This window comes from Sapajus apella, unplaced genomic scaffold, assembly GCF_009761245.1.
Source record: "Sapajus apella isolate SASKATOON/1434 unplaced genomic scaffold, GSC_monkey_1.0 scaffold43, whole genome shotgun sequence".
Classification (NCBI taxonomy): Eukaryota; Metazoa; Chordata; class Mammalia; order Primates; family Cebidae; genus Sapajus; species Sapajus apella.
In genome coordinates this window covers 5,699,548-5,722,623 of record NW_022436983.1, presented here as the reverse complement: position 1 = coordinate 5,722,623, position 23,076 = coordinate 5,699,548, and the positions used below count along the sequence as shown (strand labels likewise).

The 23,076-nt window shown below is 48.7% G+C and overlaps 1 protein-coding gene across 2 annotated transcripts in view; it reads right to left on the bottom strand.

The window, feature by feature from the left end:
- DISP3 (dispatched RND transporter family member 3) overlaps window positions 1-23,076 on the bottom strand; it is a 55,448-nt gene that overhangs the window by 23,319 nt on the left and 9,053 nt on the right. The window contains exons 1-3 of one of the 2 annotated variants that reach the window (XM_032300387.1): window positions 22,552-22,711; window positions 9,571-10,669; window positions 8,787-9,006 (exon numbers count right to left, since the gene is read on the bottom strand). In XM_032300387.1, coding sequence (XP_032156278.1) covers window positions 8,787-9,006; window positions 9,571-10,666 — 1,316 coding nt within the window. In that variant the 5' untranslated portion in view covers window positions 10,667-10,669; window positions 22,552-22,711. Of the gene's footprint in view, window positions 1-8,786; window positions 9,007-9,570; window positions 10,670-22,551; window positions 22,712-23,076 lie in introns of those variants that run through there. The other variant, XM_032300386.1, reaches the window with a different exon arrangement.

Genomic DNA, 23,076 nt, shown 5'->3' with positions numbered 1-23,076 from the left:
TGCCACCATGCCTGGCCAATTTTTTTTTTTTTCCAATACAGACGGTGATACGGTTTGGTGGTGTCCCCACCCAAATCTCAATTTGAATTGTATCTCCCAGATTTCCCACATGTTGTAGGAGAGACACAGGGGGAGGTGACTGAATTACGGGGCTGGTCTTTCCTGTGCTATTCTCATGATATTGAATAAGTCTCATGAGATCTGATGGGTTTATCAGGGGTTTCCGCTTTTGCTTTTTCCCCATTTTCTCTTGCCATCGCCATGTAAGAAGTGCCTTTTGCCTCCTGCCATGATTCTGAGTCCTCCTCAGCCATGTGGAACTATAAGTCCAATGAAACCTCTTTTTGTTCCCAGTTTCAGGTATGTCTTTATCAGCACTGTTAAAATGAACTAATACAGTAATTGGTACAAGTAGAGTGGGGTGTTGCTGAACAGATACCCGAAAATGTGAAGCAACTTTGGAACTGGGTAACAGGCAGAGATTGGAACAGTTTGAAGGACTCAGAAGAAGACAGGAAAATGTGGGAAAGTTTGGAACTTCCTAGAGACTTGTTGAATGGCTTTGCCCAAAATGCTGATAGAGATATGGACAATAAAATTCAGGCTGAGGTGGTCTCAGATGGAGATGAGGAATTTGTTGGGAACTGGAGCGAAGGTGAATCTTGTTATGTTTTAGCAAAGAGACTGACAACATTTTGCCCCTGCCCTAGATCTTTGTGGAACTTTGAACTTGAGAGAGATGATTTAGGGTATATGGTAGGAGAAATTTCTAAGCAGCAAAGCATTCGAGATGTGACTTGGGTGCTGTTAAAGGCATTCAGTTTTATAAGGGAAGCAGAGCATAAAAGTTTGGAAAATCTGCAGCCTGACTATGTAATAGAAAAGAAAAATCCATTTTCTGGGGAGAAACTCAAGCCAGCTATAGAAATGTGCATAAGTAGCAAGGAGCCTAATGTTAACCCCCAAGACCGTGGGGATTAACATTCTCTGACATGGAAAATTTCAGAGAATTTCATGGCAGCCCCTCCCATCACAGGGCTGGAGGCCCAGAAGGAAAAAATGGTTTCGTGGGCCAGGCCCAGGGTCCCCATGCTGTGTGTAGCCTAGGGACTTGGTGCCCTGTGTCTCAACCACTCCAGTTGTGGCTGAAAGGGGCCAATGTACAGCTCAGGCTGTGGCTTCAGAGAGTGGATGCCCCAAGCTTTGGCAGCTTCCACATGGTGTTGAGCCTGCAGGTGCAAAAAAGTCAAGAATTGAGATTTGGGAACCTCCACCTACATTTCAGAAGGTGTATGTAAACACCTGGATGCCCAGAAAAAAGTTTGCCGCGGGGACGGGGCCCTCATGGTGAATCTGTGCTAGGGCAGTGCAGAAGGGAAATGTGTGTTGGAGCCCCCACAGATTCCCTACTGGGGCACCACCTAGTGGAGCTGTGAGAAGAGGACCACCATCCTCCAGACCCCAGAATTGTAGATTCACTGACAGCTTACACTGTGCACCTGGAAAAGCCACAGACACTCAATGCCAGCCCATGAAAGCAGCTGGGAGGGAAGCCATACCCTGCAAAGCCATAGGGGCGGAGCTGCCCAAGACCATGGAAACCCACCTTGCATCAGCATGACCTGGATTTGAGACCTGGAGTCAAAGGAGATCATATTGGAGCTTTAAAATTTGACTGCCCCACTGAATTTCAGACTTGCGTGGGTTCTGTAACCTCTTTGTTTTGGCTAATTTCTCCCATTTGGAACAGCTGTATTTACCCAATACCTGTACCCCCATTGTATCTAGGAAGTAACTAGATTGCTTTTGATTTTACAGGCTCATAGGCGGAAGGGACTTGCCTTGTCTCAGATGAGACTTCAGACTGCAGACTTTTGGGTTAATCCTGAAATGAGTTAAGACTTTGGGGGAACTGTTGGGAAGGCATGATTTGTCTTGAAATGTGAGGACAGGATATTTGGAGGAGCCAGGGTGAAATGATATGGTTTGGCTGTGTCCCCACTCAAATCTCAACTTGAATTGTATCTCCCAGAATTCCCATGTGTTATGGGAGGAACCCAGGGGAAGTAATTGAATCAAAGGGGCCCATCTTTCCCATGCTATTCTCGTGATAGTGAGTAAGTCTCATGAGCTCTGATAGGTTTATCAGGGGGTTCTGCTTTTGCTTTTTCCTCATTTTCTCTTGCCATCACCATGTAAGAAGTGCCATGATTCTGAGGCCTCCCCAGCCATGTGGAACTGTAAGTTCAATTAAACCTCTTTTTGTTCCCAGTTTAAGGTATGTCTTTATTAGCAGTGTGAAAATGAACTAATACAGATGGGGTCTCATTACGTTGCCCAGGCTGGTCTTGAACCCCTCGCCTCAAGCAATCCTCCTGCTTTGGCCTCCCAAAGCGGGATTACAGGCGTTAGCCACTGTGCTCAGCCTATGAGAGATGTTAAAGGAAATCCTCAGGCAAAAGGAAAATGGTAACACCTGGAAATATGGATCTATATAAAGAAACCAAAAGCACTGAAGATGGTAATGACATCAATAAATATATACAATTTTCTTATTTATTTAAATCTCTTTAAAAGATAATTGACCATTTAAACAAAAATAATGTAGTGTAGGGCTTATAATATACATTAAAATAAAATGTTTAACCACATAACATAAAGTTCAGGAGGGAAAAAATGGAAGTATACTATTGTAAAGCTCTTATACTATATATGGAATGATATGATATCATTTGAAGATACACTGTGATAATTTAAAGATGTATACTATAAACTCTAAAGCAACCACTAAAAGAGTTACAGCATAAAAGCCAACAAAGGCGATACAATAGAATTATTAAAAAAATTCAATTAGCTCAAAAGAAGGCAAAATAGAGGAAAGGAAAAACAAAGAGCATATGGGACAAACGGAGTGAAATATACTCAAATCTAACCACATTAATAATTGCATTAACTGTAAATGGCGTAAACATTCCAAGTAAGTCAGAGAGTATCAGAGACCTTTAAAAAAATCAAGACCTACCTGGCTACCAGAAACCCACTTTAAGTATAAAGACACAAATAGGATAAAAGCAAAGGGATGGAAAATGGTATACCATGCTAACATGGATCAAAAGGAAGCTGGATTGGTTATACTACTAAAGAATGAAGAAAATTTCAGAGCAAAGAAGATAATTTCAAAATGATAAAGGGATCAACTCAACCAAGCTACAATCCTAAATGTTTTTATAGCTAATAACAGAGCTTTAAAATACACCAAGTAAAAACTAACGGAACTGAAAAAAGAAGTAGAGAACTCCCAATTGTAGCTAATCATAGCTCACTGCAGCCTCGAATTCCTTGGCTCAAGGGATCCTCCCACGTCAGCCGCCACAGTGGTGGGGACTACAGGCATGTGTCACCATGTCTGACTAATTTTTGTGTGTTTTTAGAGACAAACTCTTGCTGTTTTCCTGGCTGGTCTTAAACTCCTGGCCTCAAGGATCCTCTTGCCTCAACCTTCCAAGTAGCCAGGAATATAGGCATGAACTACAGTTCCCTACTAGTGTTCACTGTGTTGATGGTGGTGAGGGCTTCACAGTGTATACACATGTCAAAACCAATTAAATGGTAAAGTATGTGCAGTTGGTTGTATGTCAATTACACCTCAATAAAGCTGTTAAAAATATAAACAGGACTTTAAAAAGCCAAGTTGAAAGAATCTCTGCATTATCTACTTTGTTGAATTAAATAGGTTAGCTATGCTTTCATTAGGCTAGAAAATCAATCATTTATTCATTCACACATTAATTTGGATAGCTTTTATAGAGTAACTTCTAGGTTCTGGGTCCTGTGCTAGATGCTGGTTACAAAAAGACATATGCCCATACTTTTACTCTCAAGTTGAAAGACATAGCTTATGGAAGACCAGTATCTTACCTAAAACTACTATAATGTCCGCTAAAATTCAGAAATTATTTGTGATGACAGCAGAGAGTTGATGAAGTAATCAGAACTAGAGGGCTAAGACTCCAGAAAGGGAAGAACCTAGGGAAGGCAAGTTGCCCTTCTACAGCCATTTTTACCCTGGAGGCATTTGCTGATTCTAAACTTGGGCAGAAGGCTGAAAAACCTGGTTGGGAGTCAGATGAGCCAGCAGAGCTTTGGGCAGACACTTGCAGACCAGCAGAGCACATGGTCAGGTTTTCCCTCAGCCTTTCTGCTAAAGACGGGGGCTGTGTGAGGCCTGAAGCCAAAACCTAAGCAGAAAGCCTCCGAAAAAGCAGGGTGGAGTTTTCGTTTTTATTTTTTTAGCAGCTTTGGGAGATAAAATATTAGAGTTTGCAACCTATCAGGGAAAAGGACGCTGCAGAATACACCAAGCTCTCAGTTGAAAATCCTAGAGAATCTAGGGCAAACTAGAGGTAGACTGAGACTTTTCAGGATTGCAAACCATCCTCAACTCTCAGTGCGGTCGCTGCCTGTTTAAGGTGATTAGTCACGACTCTATGTGCCTTTTGAAGTGAAGGATAACTTTCTCTGGAGGAAATCACGTCATTTGGACCTCTGTGTGTTTTTTTTTCCACATAATGTTCATCACTTAATAAAAGTTACACTTTGAGAGGCTGAGGTGGGAGGACCACTTGAGGCCAGGAATTGTGACCAGTCTGGGCAACATAGTGAAACCTTGTCTCAAACAAAACCAAAAAACTAGCTGGGCATGGTGGCACATGCTTATAGACCCAGCTACCCAGGAGGCTAAGATGAGAGGATTACCTGAGCCCAGGAGTTTGAGGCTGCAGTGAGCTATGATCATGACACTGCACTCCAGCCTTAATGACAAGAGTAAGACCTTGTCTCAGAAAGATAAAAATAAAAAAATAAAAATTGCCAGGTATACCCATCGACAGGACCACATATCCCAAACCAAGTGAAAGAAGAGACTACAAAACAAATCTGCAGGCTATCCATATACTAAAAGTTGGTAAGATCTTTAAAAAACTATAATTAACATGTTTAAGAACAGAGAGGAGAATGTGAACAAAATAAATTAAGTGGTGAATAAAATAACTGCACCAGTGATTTAGATCTACAACAGATTCAAGTGGAAATTCTCAAAATGGAAAAACAGAACAATAACATTAAAAACTCAATAGACATTAAATGGCAGATTAGAGACGATAAATAGAAAGCAGGATCAGTGAACTAGAATATCTAAACCAAAGTATAGAAAGAAAAATAAAAAAAAATAAAACCCAGAAAAAAGCATTGAAAACATATGGGGCTCAGTGAAAAGATTTCACATCTGTGTAATCAGAGTGCGTAAAAGAGGGAACAGAGAACAAGGTAGAAGCAATATTTGAAGAGATAATAGCTAGGACATTATTAAAACTGATTATACTCATCAACCTAAAGCTTCGAGAAACTCTGCGTTCTCAAACAGAACAAACACAAAGAAAACGCACCAATATACCTCACAGTAAGACTGGTGAAAACAAAGACAGAGAGATTTTAAAAGCAGAAAAAAGAGAATTTTTAATAGAGCAACAAAAAAGATTTACAGCCTACTTTTCTACAGAAATGATGGAAGTCAGAAGACGATGGAGTGCCATCTTCAGGTAAAGTATTAAAAGAAATTAACTGCCAATTTATAATAATTCTACACCAGCAAAAATATACTTCAAAAATGAAAGTAAAATAAAGATGTCTACTAGGCAAACAAAACAAAGAATTTGTCACCAGCAAACCTGCCCTGAAAGAAATGCAAGAGTTTCTTAGACACAAGGAAAATGATCCCAGTGGGAAACATGAAATAGTACAAAGTAATGAACACCAACAAAACAGGCAATTATGTGAATAAATATAATGAACGCAGACTCTGTAAAATAATGATGTGATGTCTTATGGGGCTTAAAGGTAGCAAGAATTAAAATGCATGCAACATAAAGGCAAAAAACTGGAGCTCAATAAATGTAGTGAACATATTCTAAGACTCCAGTATTAAGAGCAGTAAAAGTGATCATTTATATTATACTGTTATAAGTCAAGCTACATGTTGCCATCTCTTGGGTAACCAATAATAGAGCAATTTTAAGAATTTTGTTCATCCAAAAGAAGGCATTAAAGACAGGATTGTCACCACTGCTGTGACACTCTAATGGGAGGAAACAGAAAAGAGTGGCTTTTTCCCTAAGGGTGGGGGTTTTGCCTTAGCAGCTAAACATCTGGGCAGAGCCAACACTGGTATCTAAAACCGTAAAGGTCCTTCTATAGTAAGCACCTTTCCGTTTCCCAACCCAGCCAAGTACCTTTCCTTGAGGCATCTCCATTCATTTATTCATTCACTCACCAGCCAAACCCTTACTAAGAGGTACCTGGCACTGTGCTGTGGCTTGGCCCATAGAAACGGAACCAGAAACAAACCCAGTCTTCAACAAACTCACATCCAATAGAGACAGACCATTATACCAGATCTCTCTCAAACTCAAATGTGCAAACAAATCACCTGGAAATACTGCAGGTCTGGGAGAGAACTTGAGATTCTGCATTTCTCACAAGCCCCTAGGTGATGCTGATGTTGTTGACTGGAGAAATGCCCTGTGAGTTACAACTAAAAGACAGAGTGAGAAGCACTATGATAAAACTGTAGCTCAGAGAGGTGAAATAGCTCACGAAGACTCACAATAACTTGAATAACTGGGATAGGACCCAAGATACATCTGACTCCGAAGTCTGTGTGTGCTCTTTCCTGCCTCCCTTAAGGAAAAGAAAGGGGACTATGGAAACCGGGGAAGTTTCTCAGTCCGATTTGTGCTGTTATGACAGAACACCTGAGACTGGGTAATTTACAGAGAAAAGAGGTTTTATTTAGTTCATGGTTCTGCAGGCTGGGAAGTTCAAAGGCATGGCACTGGCTTCTGGTGAAGGCTTTTGTGCTGCATCATAACACAGAGAAAGGTCAAAGGGGGAACAGGAAAAAGGGACCAAACAAGAGGAAGAACCTCGCTTTACAACGACCTGTTCTCTTGGGAACGAATCCATTCCGGCAAGAGTGAGAACTAGCTCACTCTCACAATATGGCATTAATCTATTCATGAGGGATCCACCTCCATGACCCAAACGTCTTCCAGTAGGCCCCGCCTCTCAATACTGCTGCACTGGATATTAAACTTCAACATGAGTTTTGACAGGGATAAAACATATCCAAACCATAGCAGGTTGAGTGGGCATTTAGTCCAGCCTTTGGGCAAAGTGGCCCACGTTGGATCTAGATGAATAGGAGCTTGCCTGGCAAAGAAGTAGGGCAGGGAGAAGGCTCCCAGTGCAGTAACTGGCACAAAAACACAAAGGGTGAGCGTCTGGATTTCAATCTCATTCCACCACCGATAAGCTTTAAAATTGTGGACAACTTACCTAATTGCCATTTCTCAGTTTCCTCAACTATAAAGTGGAGATAATCATAACAGCAACCACCTCACTGGGCTGGTATGAGAATTAAATGAGTTGGTATGTATAAAGGGTTTCGAACAGTGTGTGGCACAGAGTAAGTGCTCAATAAATAGTAGCTCTGATTATTCCAGCAGTTACTCAATATAAGGGATGAGCAGTGGAAGGAATGAGGGTATTTCACGCAGAATGATTCCTCCTGTGCCTGGGACTGGCCTGTCAGGGCGGAGACTGGAAAAGTACTGCAATTATTGCCCAGAAGGATTTCTGCCCTGTTCTGGTGGGGAGGGACCTAGTTGTATTCCCGAGCACACCATCCCAAAACACCTTCCACCCCAAAGCACTTTCACATCTGTTAGCTCATCTCTTAGTGACTCCAGAGGGCAGCCAGAATCACGTTCTCCATTCTAATAAAGGAACACTGACACCCAGAAAAGTAAAGTGACTTGCCCATTACCTCCCTGGGTATTACAGACAGGAAGTGTGGTTAATGTTAGGTATCAAGGTGATTGGATTAAGGAATATGGAGAGAACTGATAAAGCCTTGCCTCTGGGTGTGTCTGTGTGGGTTTTCCCAGAAGGGACTGGCATGTGAATCAGTGGCCAGAGTGGGCAGCATCCAGTTGGCTGGGGGCCAGCATAGAATGAAAAGGGCTGAAAGGTGATTTCTTCTCTCTCTTTCCCTCCTGGAGCTGGGACACTCTTCTCCTGCCCTGGACATCAAAACTCCAGGCTCTCTGGCCTTTGGATTCCAGGACTTACACCAGGAGTCCTAAGGGGTTCTCAGGCCTTTGGTCTTGGGCCAAGAATTACACCATTAGTTTCCCTAGTTCTGAGGCCTTTAAGTTTGGACTGAGCCAGACTACCAGGATCCAAAGGTCTCGACCTTGCAGATGGCGTGTCATTGGACCTAGACGCCATAACTGCATGAGCCAATTCCCCTAACAAATCCTCTCTCACATATCCCTCTATCTATCCTATTGATTCTGTCTCTCTTGAGAACCCTGACCAATACAGGGAGAAACTCCTTACTCCCTGGCCAATACTCTTTCCAGAAAGACCTTGAGCACCAAGACTTCCAGGGCAGAGTTCTGGGATTTCCTACCTGGCCCAAAGCTGTCATGTTCACTAACCATTAGCACTGATCAAGCAAAGGGGACTTTCATTTGTCAGAATGACCGCAAGGATGTACTTGGTTCTGCCCCGATTTAGAAAGAAAGACTTCCCAAGGAAAAGATGATAGGGAAAGGGATACGGAGTTTAAGAGTAGAGGCAACTGGAAACCAATTTCCTGTCGAGACGCAGCCCTTTCCTGGGACACACATGGGCACGCACACAGAGGATGCAGCTGGACTTCCCACCTGGTAGACTGCTTGGCCAGCATGGCCACGTAGGTGACCACGAAGCTCTGAAACTTAGCCCGTTGTTCCTCCCAGCGGTCATCCACTGAGTAGTAGTTGGGCAAGGGTGCTCCAAACAGGATCTCACTGCGCAGGAGGGAACTCTTCAGATTGTCTGCAGAGAGACCCTCATCCACGTACCAGTAGAACTCAGGGTGAGTCATGGCCAGCTCCAGGGAGCCTGCAAGGACAGGGGTGGGGATCCCAAGAGTTCAGCCGGTTGGCTCCCACCAATCCTCCTCCCTCAAGGCCAGCCAGTCTCATTGTAGCCCTGCCTCCCAGGATTCTCCCCTGCCCACATCTACCAAAACTCCACCCCAGGCCCCACAGCCACTCCCTGACCCCGCCCTACCCTTCCTCAAGCCCCTCCCTAATTTACCTAAAACGAACCCTACCTCAGTCTTCTTCAACCCCAATCTTTCTCCTGTCTTCCTCTGGCCATATTCCTGGTTCTGTGTTACCACATCCTGGCCTTTCTCTAACCAGCCTCATACCCGAGCCCCATCCCACGCTTTCTCTACTTTCGACCACAGCAGAACCCCCACCAACCTTCACCTGGGTCTGCGTCCAAGCTTCCCTCCAGTTCCCTCTGAGGCTCATCTCACACCTGAGCCCAGCCCTTTTCACCTTGCCCTCTGGCCATGCCCAGCACTCAGTTCCTGACTGACTGGGCCCGGACCAAATCTCCCTAAAGGGCTGTATGAAACCAGGTCCTACGCCCTGCCCCAGCATCCCGGCCGCTCACCCCGGATGTCCGCTAGGTCCTGGCCCATGCCGTCATAGTAGATCTTGCCACCCCTCTCGGTGGGGAAAAAGTAGGTCATGAGCGAGCTGGGGGGCGAGCAGTAGGAGTAGGAGCCCAGCGGCAGGTCCTTGAGCACCTCGTGGGGTTTCCAGCAGAACTCCCGGAAGCCCGGGTGGTCCATGATCTTGCGCTCGATCTCGTGGATCGTGACCAGCCGCTCACTGGTGAAGATGTTGCGCTCTGCGTCGCCACGCGCCAGGAAGATGAGCTCGATGCGCCAGTGCGCGTGCGTCTGCGTGTTGGCACTCACGTAGGCGCGCGAGTAGTCCCAGCGCGAGGCTCCCCGGCGGGCACGACTCTGATTGGCCGCGGCTGCCGCGGGGGGCGGGACGCTGGGCTGGTACCGCCCATTTTTGCTCAGCCGCTGGTTCCGCGGGTCTTTTCTCTGGTCGGCTGCCAGATCCTCCAGGGGCTGCGTCTCTCGCCGAAGTCTCCCGCTCCGATTGGCTGGGGGCTTTTGGGCCGCGGAAGTGTCCTGGGACAGTGCTGGGCCGCCGAGTGAGGCCGCCGGGATGACGCGGGGGGCTCGGGAAACTTGCCGCGAGCGGTTGCTGAGATGCAGCTGCTGCAGTTGCTCTGAGATAAGGCGCTGAAGCGTCTCGGAGGTGAAGTCAGCCAAGTCGCGCCGGTTCCGCCCCCAGGATCCAAACTGGGACTTGAGCGCCAGGGTGAGGGCGTCGAAACGTTGCGAGGCCTCGTGGTTGCGGATCTCAAAGGCGTTGTAGGAGATGTCAATGTCCAGCGGTGGGTAGTAAAGGAACATGAAGGCTGACAGGGCCATGGGGATGCTGCAGCCCAGGAAGAGCACCAGCCCAGCACAGCACGGATTGGTGAAGGCCCAGCCCAGGGTACTCCAGAAGCCCGAGGCTGGGGGCCGGGAAGGTAAGGGCCAGTGCCGCCAGCAACACTGCCCCACTGCCCCAGGTCGGGGCCCTGGCTTCTGGGCCCCCGGAAAGGCCTCACCCGTTGCTTCTTCTTCCTCCTGCTCCTCCTCTAGCCACACATCCTGCAGCAAGGGGTCATCCTCTGTGTCCATAGCCTGCAGAAGAGGGAGAGGGTCAGCAGGCTGGAGAGACAGGGAGGGGAAGGTGCCCTGTTTTGTAGTTCGCGCAGCCCTGGGTAGCAACTCTGTCCACTCATGACCAAATACAAACACTGCAATGGAATTGCATCAAGCACACATCAACACAACTGAATTTAAACACCTGTAAGAAACGCAAAGAAAATTCCTGTTATTTGCCCATCACCTCTCCCTTTTGGGTCTTGGCTTGAAAGCCAAGGCCACAGAAAAAAGGAGAATTGCAGACAGAAAGAATGTTTCTCCTGGGGTGACGGGTATTTTTTAAAAAGTCTGACCACACAATTTTCTAATTTTTGCTGCATCCTCTGACACTAGAACTCTCAAGGCCAATGTAAGATGCGACTTGACTGCAACCACTCTTATTTAATGAACAGCTGTAAAGTACCTCCAGAAGTATCAGGGTGCAAGGGAAAGAGCATGATCTTTGGAATCAGACAGACCCAGATTTGAGTCCTGGCTGTGTATCAGCAAGGCAGTGAGCCTCCCTGAACCTTGGAGTCCTCATCTATAAAATAGAAGTGGCCATTGCTGCCTCGTACGACTGTGGGGTCAAAAGTGGAAGTACTCTGCAGTCTGTGTAGTACGTTAGTTATTATCTGTCACATAAGCAGATTTCCTTGCTCCCCGCTGGGGACTGTAACATGCTCAGCCATTGCCCAGGAACTGTGCCAGGACTAGGTGCCTGTCACAGCTCTCCTGAAGAACCCTCAGTAGCTTCCCACCCCCTCTCTGGGATACTGCAGCTGCAGCCACTGTTTGTCAGGCTCGGGCCACTTAATATGCAGCTCCAGCAACATCAAACCTTTGGGCATGGGCAGGGGCCGGGCATCTGCCTCCCAGAGACTTCAGCGAAGCAGCAGGAGGGCCTGGCAGGAGAGGGCAGGGCTGGGCAACCAGAGGACCCCAGCGGGGTGGTCCAAAGAGAAGAGGCTTTCTGACATCCCCTGCATGGCCTGGCCCCTTGTCCTGCCTGCCCTCTGGACAGAGAGAGACTCATTATCCAGTTAGATGCTAGGCAGTGAGAGGAGGAAGCTAATTATGCTAGCGCTAGCTAATTAATGCTGCCTTTCCTATTAACATTCTCTGGTGTGCTCCATTTCAATTAGATGATCTGTCCAGGAAGAGAGGCTGCTGTCAGTCCAGAGAAAGTAAGCAAGAGGAGGTGAAGGAAGGAGGGAAACAGAGACAGAGGAAAAGAGGAGAGAGACAGAGGGGAGAGTGGAATGGTGGGGGATGAAGGAGAGACTGAGATGCAAACAGGGAGACAAGAAGAAACAAGAAGAGTGACTAAGGATGTGGGGGAGAGGATGGGCGCGCAGCAGAAGACTTGCCAGAGAGAGGCCTGGAAGGGGCGAGAATTGCTCCCGTAATATGCAAGATTTCTATCAATGAGATAATTAAACTTCCCATTTGCAATGCCCTAACACGAGCCTGCCAGCTTGCCGAGGGGCTGGTAACTGCTCTGAAGCCCAATTTGTATTCGCACTGGAGGCAGCTCAGACTGACCCCATCGCCAAAGGGAAAAACCAAGTCTGCATGTGGAGGTGAGGAGTGTGGGAGCCTCTGCCCCATTCTTGGCCTCAGAAAAAGAAAGCTGCTGGGAATAAGGTGGAAAGGGGAGGGGCCATGTTTGCAGTTTTCTGGGAACTACATCCATCCATCCTGCCCATGCCTCAGCCTGCCTTCTGGGGAGCACAGTTTAGTGTGTTGGTGTTGCAGGGGGTCAAAGGCCAGGATTCTGGGTCACAGCAACAGAAGATCACTTCAGATCCCTGGGTGATCTGAAGGTCCTTGATCCCATTGCTATTCCACCAGGAATGTCACCCCCTTCCCCCAGGGTCCACACTGAATTCATCATTCAAGTCCTTGCTCAAATGTCACCTCTGCCAAGAGCCTTCCTAGATCTGAACGCCCCAGCTGCCTAAGCTTCTCACTATCCTTACTAGATTTTGTCTGGAGGTAAAAATTACTGCAGGGAACGGAGGGAGAGGCAGTGGTGCACAGTATTAAGAGCTACGGCTTCGGAGGCAGACAGACTTGGGTGCAAATCAAGATTTAGGGCGGGTAGTTTAACTTTGCTGAGCGTCAGTCTTCCCTCTGCAGAATGGGTGTAACAGTGCTCACCACCAAAATTGTCAGAAGAATGGCGTACACAACAGACCGAGCACAGTGCCTGGTGGGTATAAGTGCCTGGGAAATGGCAGCTACTATTCTTTTACATGCTCCTTCCCTCCAAAGGCTGGAACCCCTAACAGATGCATGGAGCAGGCTGTGTTTTCCAAAGATGGCTGCAACAATATCTGCCATCTCAGGTGCTTATCTCAGGATGTGACTTCGACACTCCTCCTATCAAGCAGGCAAGGCTGCCATAGTCACCAGCCCACCCAGCAGACGTTAGGAAATAAAGGAAGATGCGGTTTCCTCCTGGCACTCTTTGGATGCTCATCCTTGGGATCAGCCACCATGCTATGAGAACGCCCAAACTAGCCCATACAGAGAGATCACACATAGGACTTCCTGCCGACAACCAAGCTGACAGCCAGCGTCACCACCATGTGATGTGAGCATGTAAGCGACACTGCAGATAATCCCAGCCCCCAGTCATTGAGTAACCCCTAGCCTTCCAGTCTTTCTAGCCAAGGCCCAGATGCCATGGAGTGGAGCTCAGCCATCCTCTCCTGTGCCCTGTCCTGACCCACAGAATGCTCGATAGTTGTTATACATCTCTGCACTCTGGGATGTTTTGATACATAGCAATAGCAACTGGAACAATTGCAGTGAAGCCTTGTTCTGTATGTGTGACTCCATGCCTTGCAGACAGCATTTGCTGGATTTAAGTGACCAGAAAATTGGGCCCAGCCACTGCACCTCACAGTGAGAGCCCTGCAGGCGGGTAGACATGAGCTTTAAGGGAGCAGGGACTTAGCTGTCATCCTCCCTGCTGGGTTCTCATGGCCTAAAATACTGTTAGGGAGAGGGGCAGTCAGATATTTGTTGAGTGAAAGAAGGAAAAGGAGTCTCTGAGGAACTTGGGTTAGGTATTCAACAGAACTTGCCCCTGGACAAATGAATTAACGGCATTTGCAGTGACCTGGATGAGATTGGAGACTGTTATTCTAAGTGAAGTCACTCAGGAGTGGAAAACCAAACATTGTATGTTCTCACTGATACGTGGGAGCTAAGCTATGAGGACGCAAAGGCATAAGAACGATACAATGGATTCTGGGGACTTGGGGGGAAGGGTGGGAGGATGAGGGAGAAAAGACTACAAATGGGGTGCAGTGCAAAACAAATTATAAGTTTGTTATCCTTTCTCAAATGATGTGAAATGATTAGCAGTGCACCCTATTTGATGGGTGATGGGCGCACCAAAACATCACAGATCACCATTAAAGAACTTACTCATGTAACCAAATACCACCTGTACCCCAATAACGTATGGAAAAATTTAAAAAAAAGTTTTTTTTAAAAAGAACTTTCCCCTGGACAGAAAGGGCAAGACACCCCAAGCCACATAAGCATTGACAGGGGATACAGCTTCCTCCGGGTTGGGAAGGATCTGGAAGACTGTGAAATGGACAAGGCAGGAAGTGGATTTGATGAGTTGTTGGTCTGTCATGCACCCTCCCCACCCCATGCCTGCCTTCTTAGTCTGCCCCCAAAATGAAAAGTGCCACAAGGGAAACCACACCAGACTGGTAGGTGGTCAACCCACATGTCTCCAGGCTGGGCTCAGCCACCAACTTTCTGGGTGGCCCTGGTCTGTCCCACCCCTCTTGGGGCTCTGTCTTCCCTATCTCATAGCGGGGTGTTAAAAGCCCAGGTCCTTCCAGCTGTGCCACCCCTGGAGTCTCCAAGAAACCCCAGACAGCTAGGCGTTCCCATCTCCCAGTCGGCAGCCTGAGTAGGGCAGGGGCCGTCTGAGAGTCCCTCGCAGCAAACTGAGGCTGGGCTGGTAGGGTGTCACAGCAGTGCTCAGCTAGCACCGCCCTCTGCAGGCCCCCCCACTAGGTAGGATGGGCAGCAAATTGTAAATTTGTTTTCCTTTCTCAAATGATGGGAATTGATTAGCTTAGCGAGGAACTCCAGCTGCTCCGTGGAAAGGAACGAAGGTGGTTCCTGCAGTAGCTGTCATTGATTCAGACAAAGCCCGGAGTAGGACTGGGAGGGCCGAGGGAGTGGAGAGTGGTGGGGTAGAGCGGGGGCTGCGGTCAGGTCTTTATGGGCCTTGGGAATGTTCTTCTCAGTGACCAATGCCCTTTCTCTCTGCCTGTGTCTCTTTCTCACACATACAGGCACCCTCAGAGGTTGTCAAAATGTAAACTCTGGGCCTCGTTGGGGCCCATGAACCCAGGTGGACGCACATGCACGTGATCAGATTGTCCTCCTCTTGGGAAAGGCAACAGGGAAGCTGCTTACAGGGAACAAGAGGCCCTAGGGAGCCTCAAAAGGAAAGACCTCCCCCAGTTTCAAGCCCAGGCTTGTGGCAACCCAAAGCCATATCTGCAGTCAAATCCCAGCTTTATCACAGAAAAAAAAAAAAAGCCATATGCCCATTAATAGCAGTTATCTTTTTGGGAGGATTATGGGTGATTTTTATTTTCTCCTTTGTACTCATCTGTTTCTAATTTTTCTGCAATGATCAGGTACAGCCTTTTAGAATCAGAAATAAATGTTATTTAAAAATAGAGTATTTGTGTATTTGTGGGGGATTTTTTCTAACAGCCTTCAACTCTTTGAGGAATTACTACAATAGGGAGGGGAGGAGAGAAACCAAGGAGAGTTGGCTTAAGTTGTAGCAGGAGACAGCCCAGTAAGAAAGCAGAAGGACCTTGGACAGGGGGAGTTGGCAAACGCCCTGTGGGTGAGCGAGTGTGGAATCACCTATTCCTGAGATGGAGAGAGGGATCGTTCAATGAGCAGGAAGTAGGTAATGGCCAACTGGACCCAGAAGAGACTTCAGAGTATACCTTCTCCAACGCCTTCATTTTACACATGGGGAAACTGAGACTTACCCACGGTGAAGTCAAGGAGAAGGGACTGACCCAAGGTCATCTGATCAGTGGCAGGACCAGGATTCAATCTACTCCATCCCCAGATTCTGGGGACAGTTTTTGGCAGCCCCAAGAAACTACCAGGCCTGGAGGGAGATGGCTTGTAGACTCAAAGTGCCAAAATAGGAGAGCTAGTTTTGTTTTTGTTTTTTGAGATGGAGTCTTGCTCTGTTGCCCTGGCTGGAATGCAGTGGTGCTATCTCAGCTCACTGCAACCTCCGCCTCCTGGGTTCAAGTGATTCTTGTGCCTCAGCCTCCCAAGTAGCTGGGACTACAGGCATGCACCACCATGCCTGGCTAATTTTTGTATTTTTTAGTAGAGATAGGGTTTCACCGTGTTGGCCAGGCTGGTCTCGAACTCCTCACCTCAAGCGATCTGCCCACCTCAGCCTTCCAAAGTGTTGAAATTACAGGTGTGAGCCACCACACCCAGTGGGAGAGCTGTTTTTGAAGCTGAAGGGAAAAGGCAATCTTCAAGTCACAGGTCAGACTTCCCCATTTGGACAGAACGGGGCTTTGGTGGGAGGTGGTGTCACCTCAAAAATACCCCCAGCCCCCTGCCAGGCCTCACTCTTCTCCAGAGCAAGTGGGGCTCCCAGGGATGTGAACCCATGCCAGAACCTCCCTGTGCTCTTGTTTATAACTTCCCTCCTCTGGCAGAGGATGACAGAACACTTCCTTCTCCATTCCCCCATCCCAGCCAGACTATTAAAATGTAATCAAAAAATCACATTAGACATGCAGATTTCACTTAAAATACGTATATGTATATACAATTTAACGGCAATTAGGAGCTAATCAGTTTTTCTTCCCGGATCAGGGTGTTTTCCCTTCCCTGGTTCAGCTCTGGTGCTTGAACATCTCGAGGTATTTGATTCTGTTACCCTTGGGTCGAGAGATTTGGGCAGAGGCGCAAAATGAGTTATTTTGAGTTGAACAGCTCCAGAGAAGGGAGGAAAGAAAAGGGGAGGCCTTGGTGCCTCCCAGGCATCGCTGTCCTAAGTCCAGATACTCCATCTTCTGAGAATCTGTCGCCCTCCGGACGCCCCAGCTATGTACCTGACTGTCATCAGAATTCCAAACCTTTCTCCGAGACCTGGAACCTGCACCTAGGCCAGGAGGCTGGAGAGGCACTGGAGATGTGGTGGTGAAACTGGGGCAAAATCACACACATGGAGTGAAGTCAAAAGCCCAGCTAGTTCACTGCAGAAACTGACGCCCATTAAGATCATCATCATCATAATTAACTCCGCATCTACCACATGCCCAGTACTCCTTATCCATTCTCTGTCATCCTCACATCAGCCCTGCAAGGACGCTAGAGAAGGCATTATTAGCATCCACTTTTTACAGAAGCAAAATCAGAATTAGAAAGGTCACACAGCTACTAAGGGGCAGAAATGGAGTTTGAACCTCAGGTCTACTCATCCTAAAGCCCAGGTTCTTTTGGGCCACACCAGGCAGCCTACGAGCTCTCTGATAGCTGAGATGTCAGTACTCGTTGGAGGAACCCATTGCCTTTTAGCAAGTTTGCACCATCCTCATAAGACCGGAAATCACTTGGAGCCTGGCAATTCTTTCAGTAGGCGGCAATTCAGGGCATGATATAAAGGAAGTCTCCCACCAACCTCAGAAGCTTGGCCTTCCCTTCAATGGGTCATGGGTGTGATGGTTAGTTCTACATGTCAACTTGATTCGGCTATGGGGTGCCCAGACTTTAGGCCAAACATGATTCTGTGTGTGTGTTTGTGTGTGTGTGTGTGAGAGAGAGAGAGAGAGAGAAAGAGAGAGAGAGAGACAGAGACAGAGAAAGAGAACGAGAAAGAGAGTTTCCAGATAAGTTTGGGTTTTTGTTGTTGTTGTTGTTGTTGTTGTTGTTGTTGTTTTTGAGATGGAGTCTTGCTCTGTTGCTCAGGCTGGAGTGCAGTGGCACAATCTCGGCTCACTGCAACCTCCACCTCCCAGGTTCAAGTGATTCTCCTGTCTCAGCCTCCTGAGTAGCTGGGATTACAGGTGCATGCCACCATGCCTGGCTAATGTTTGTATTTTTAGTAGAGACAGGGTTTCACCATGTTAGCCAGGCTGGTCTTGAACTCCTACCTCAAGTGAGCTTCCCGCCTCAGCCTCCCAAAGTACTGGGATTACAGGAGTGAGCCACCAAGCCCAGCTTCCGGATAAGATTGGTATCAGTACACACAGTAAAGCAGATGGTGCTCACTAATGAGGGTGGGCCTCAACCAATCAGTTGAAGATCTGACTAGAACAAAAAGGAGTAAGAGGGAATTCTTTTTGCTGACTGCTAGAGCTTGGACACTGGTCTTTTCTTTTCTTTTCTCTCTCTCTCTCTCTCTCTCTTTTTTTTTCTTTTGAGACAGAGTCTTGCTCTGTTGCCCAGGCTGGAGTGCAGTGGTGTGATCTTGGCTCACTGCAACTCTGCCTCCCAGGTTCAAGCAATTCTCCTGCCTCAGCCTCACAAGCAGCTGGAACTACAGGCATGCACCACCACGCTCAGCTAATTTTTTGTATTTTTAGTAGAGACGGGATTTCAACATATTGGCCAGGCTGGTCTCAAACTCCTGACCTCATGACCCACCCACCTCGGCCTCCCAAAGTGCTGGAATTACAGGTGGGAGCCACTGCGCCTGGCCGACATTAGTCTTTTCTGGCCTTTGGACTCAAGCTGAAATATCAGCTCTTCTTGGGTCTTCAGCCTGCCAACGTTCAGACGAGAACTTACACCATCGTCCCTCCTGGTCCTCAGGCCTTCAGTCTTGAACAGCAGCTATGCCGTCAGCTCTCCTGGGTCTGCAGCTTGCTGTCTGCAGATCTTGGGGCTTCTCAGCCTCCATCGTCACATAAGCCAATTCCTTCTAATAAATCTCTCCCTCTGATGTATATAAATCTCCTGTTGGTTCTTTTTCTCTGGAGAACTCTAATACAATGGGGCCATGAAGCATCCCAGAGAGAAAGTAGGGGTGAAGCAGGGAGCCCCATCTTAGCAGCTGGATCCTAGGGCCCTCCCAGAGTCTTCTCTGAGGAAGTCCCAAGTCCTACCTAGAATCTCAAATAAAAATGGCAACAGAGCCCGGGAATGCCTTCTAGATCCATAGAGGAAGGGGTATAGCTGGGCGACTTTCCACACTTGTCTGAGCTCTTTCCCCAGCAAGAAGACCCTAAATCTATCACCCCATGTCCCCTGCCCCAGCCCCAGGGAAACCTGGCTTTGCAGCTGCGGCTGAAGCAGGCACCTACCCCGACTCCCCACCACCCCTGCAGCCCCCTAAGAAACACATCTTTGTTGGCTCAATTTGCCAGCAGGAAATTTAGAGGGGCACAAACGACCATTCCTCTCTGCAAAGAAAATGGGGGCTTATTATTAGGAGCCCAGGTTGGGGATGGGAGGGGAGTCGGGTGGGGCTCTGTGATGAGCCTGTCCAAGACCCCCCATTTCTCAGAGAAGGTCAGGCTGCACAGATGGAGTGGATGAAGGATGACTGGCCTCCCCGGGCTGACAGCTGGCGAGGAAACTGTGGGCGCTGACTCGTAAACCGAATGGCTCAATATTTATCAGGCAAACAAGCTTTGCCCGGGTCCATATATCACCCGAGGAAACGTCCTAGCCAACACCAAAGGGATCCAAGGTTGACGGGCACAACAGCCACTGTCACTTTCCCTGTTCTGGGTCCCCTCTCTAGTGGGCTCCGTGGGACAAAACTGGACCCCTAACACCAAGAGGGAAATATGGAATGGGGATGGTGACCCTGTTCCCCTGCTGAACCACAGCAGCCGGTATGATTATTATGAACTTCTTAGTTCATCGTAAGGTCTGGCCCCTGCTGTAGGCAGGTCCACAGGTTGACTGGAGCGGACTCCTTTATTCTCTGCTGCAAAGATCCTCGGACTTCAGCATGAATTGGAGTGATGAGGCATACTCATTAAAGTGCAGATTCTAGGGTGATACCAGGTCAGATTCTGAGGAGGTGGGGCCCAGGAATCTGGGCTTTGTTTTGTTTTGTTTGTTTTGAGATGAGGTCTCACTCTGTTTCGCAGGCTGGAGTCCAGTGACACTATCACAGCTCAATGCAGCCTCGACCTCCCGGGCTCAAGTGGTCCTCCCACCTCAGCCTCCCGAGTAGCTGAGACTACAGGGGTGTGCCACCACACCTGGCTGTCTTTTTAAAAAAATTTTTTTGTAGTGATGGGGTTTTGCTAGGTTGCCTAGGCTGATCACAAACTCAAGCAATCTTTCTGCCCCGGTCTTCCAAAGTGCTGGGAATACAGGTATCAGCCAATGTGTCCAACCTGGAATCTGTATTGAAACCCCTCCCCAGGTGATTCTGATACAGGTGGTCCAGGAGCATTCTTGGAAAACCCTTGCTGCCCTGGTCCTCCTCCCCTGTTCCCAGTGTCTCCCTCCAGCAACTGATCCAGCCTTTGGCCTCCTCGCCCCCACCCGACATGGCTCACATGTGCCCCTGGGGGTTCGGGGAATGGACTCAGGCTGTTGGATCGCTAGCCGAGGCTCACTCCTCAGCAGAGTGTCTTTTCCTGCAGCCATGGAGAGGGAAGAAATGATGGCATTTGGGCCAGCCAGGCAGGGGGACACACACAGCACACCCAGATCAGCCAAACAACTCTTCTTGGTACAGCCAGACTGTAGAAGGAAATAGAAATTCAAGGGCTTATTATCTGCCAGGCCCCTTACAAGGGGACTGGGTGGGGAGTTCACCATTCACTGATTACTACTGTGTGTCTGGCACATGGGAGGTGCTTTATTTATTTATTTATTTATTTATATCATGTCTGATCAACCCCCGCCCTACAAGGCTGCCTGCAGAGCTGGGCTGGACTGGAGCCTCTGGAGGCAACGTCACAGCCCATCCTTTTAGCCACAGTGCCCTGCTGCCAAAAGGAATTCCATCGACTGACCCTCTCTGGCCCCTTTTCCCCACTTGCTGCCCCTGCCTGCACAACTCAGGCCTCGCCATCAAAACCCATCAGTACTGGATCCTGAAGGCCACAAAGCAGCCTTGGCATCACTGGGAAAAGACAACAAAAGCTTAATAAAAACGGCAACACTTAGAGAACCTGTGAAATCTGACCAGGCTCCCAGGTGCCCTGGCCTGAAGGGTCAGGCAGTTCCTGGAAACCCTCACTGCAGGCCTTAACCAACCCATCCAGACTGTCCCCTCCCACCGCATCGCTCCCACCCTCAGTCCCAAGTCCTGCGTGTGTGACGCTGGAGACCATAGCTGCCAAGGGCAGAGGAACCTCTTGGCCCAGCAGCCAGTCCAGCACCCCAGCCCCTAGACCACTGGGTTAATACAAAATAAAAAGATTCCAATGATGTATGACCAATAACTATGACCATAAAAGCCAAATTGGATTTTTTCCTGGCTGATGAGCTCAGGACCCTTTTCATTCTGAGACTCGATTAACAAATATGTAAAACAATTCCTCCAGCAGCTCGTCTTGGGATCTTGCTGCAAGTTCAAGAGTGGGGGCAAGGAAGGTGGAGGAAGCAGGCGATCTGTGCCAGGGGCAGCACAAGTGGCCCCAGGGACTTGAACCTGCCTGGACACTGGCCTGCTGTGTGACCTAGAACAAGTCACTTCACATCACTGGATAAGTGGTTTCTCCATCTGCCAGATGGGGAGTGGGAGGAGATGCTCTCTAAATCCTCTGATTCTCAGTCACCACCCATTTCGAGAAGGCAGAGCAAAGGAAGCTGGACGCTGAGAGGCTCCCCTTCATCTCTCTACGGAATAACTGGCGGTGGCAGCAAGCAGGGGTCCTGCTGTTTTTGGAGGGGGCACGCACAGAGGCCAGGCCAAGTGGCAAGAGCAGCTGAATAGCCAATAGCCATGTGCTGGGTGCCATCAGCTTTGCTGGGACACAGCAGGTGGTCACCAGCCAGTTCCTAGCTCTGGGGAAGGCTTGGGAGACTGCAATCCCTCCCACAGCCCCAGCACGCCCAGACCACAATCCATGGGTCCAGGGATGTTGCAAAACTCTTCTTTGCCCCACACCACCCAAAGAGAAGCTGGAGGATGCATCGGAAGCTAAACGTGCTCAAACCTGCTGGGGGGCCGGGATGGAGCTCTGGGAGAGGACTATACCCGCAGCCTCATTGCCTGGGAAGGAAGAGAGAACCTTAGGGCAAATCTCTCTCTCTCTGAGAACTTGGGGCTCCCCCATCCCCTGCTGCCTGGGCCTGTGAAGGGCTGAGGTGGCCAGCAGCAGAGGAAAGCAGGGAGGAGACGGTGGAGGCTGCCCTTGTGATCCTAAGCCGGAGCCTTTCTCTTCCTGTCCTCAACCCTCTCGTGGGGGTGGGGAGCAGTGGGACCGAATTGTGCTGCCTCCGTGCAGCAACTTCCAGCTTGCGGATCATTTTTGCATAGGTTTCTCCTCCTAGGAATTATTTCCAATTTGCAGACACGAAAACTGAGACCAAGGAGGTGAAGGGACTTATTTGAACCTGATTTCTGAGGAGCTCAGTACCCTTCTTGCTGTGGTAGATTTTCTTTGAATCTTTCATATTTGAATATCTCAGGGTCCTCGAGTCAGCCCTCCCAACCCTCACTTGGGTGTGTGTGCATGCATGCACCTGCGTGTGTATACACACACACACACACACACACACACACACACACACACACAGCATCTGCCCTTCTGGTCACAGCTTAGTTATAGCACTGGCTGGACTGTGGGTTCCAGGGAAGGGAGGAGGGTGGAACTGGACTGACCTTCCAGTTCCCCATCACAGGTGCCCAGGTGAGATCTCACCTTTGGTGTCCACACAGGTCAGTGGCTCCAGGGAAGGCTTCTTGGCTCCCTTGCTGAGTGACAGCTCAGGCATGGATAGTGGGGAGCAGGTGTCTGTCCAGGAGATGGGCTCAGTACCCCTCAGCCCCTGGGGCCAGCACAGAGGCCCTTGCTCTGGGGTGGGGGGGTCTGACACTGGCCTCAGCCTCAGCACGCCCTCCACAATGACCCTGCTGCCTACAGAGACAGGAGTTGAGGGTTGGTGCTCAGCCGCTGGGGCAGAAGACCCTCAAGCACTGCCCTCCCCAAACTCTGCTGCTTTTCTCATAAAATGCTTGGGAGGTTCATGGCCCCAGGAACTAGTAACTGTTGCTCCCAGCCCCAGGGGCCAAGAAAGACCCAGTGAAGCTACCTGGACTCAAAAATCCCAGACGCCTTCCCTCACACCCCAATGCTGCTCAATGGTGGAGTGTTACCAAAGTCTCATGGGAATGCCTCTCCCCACGTACCAGTTCTTCCATGATAATGGGGCTCTATCTCCTATTT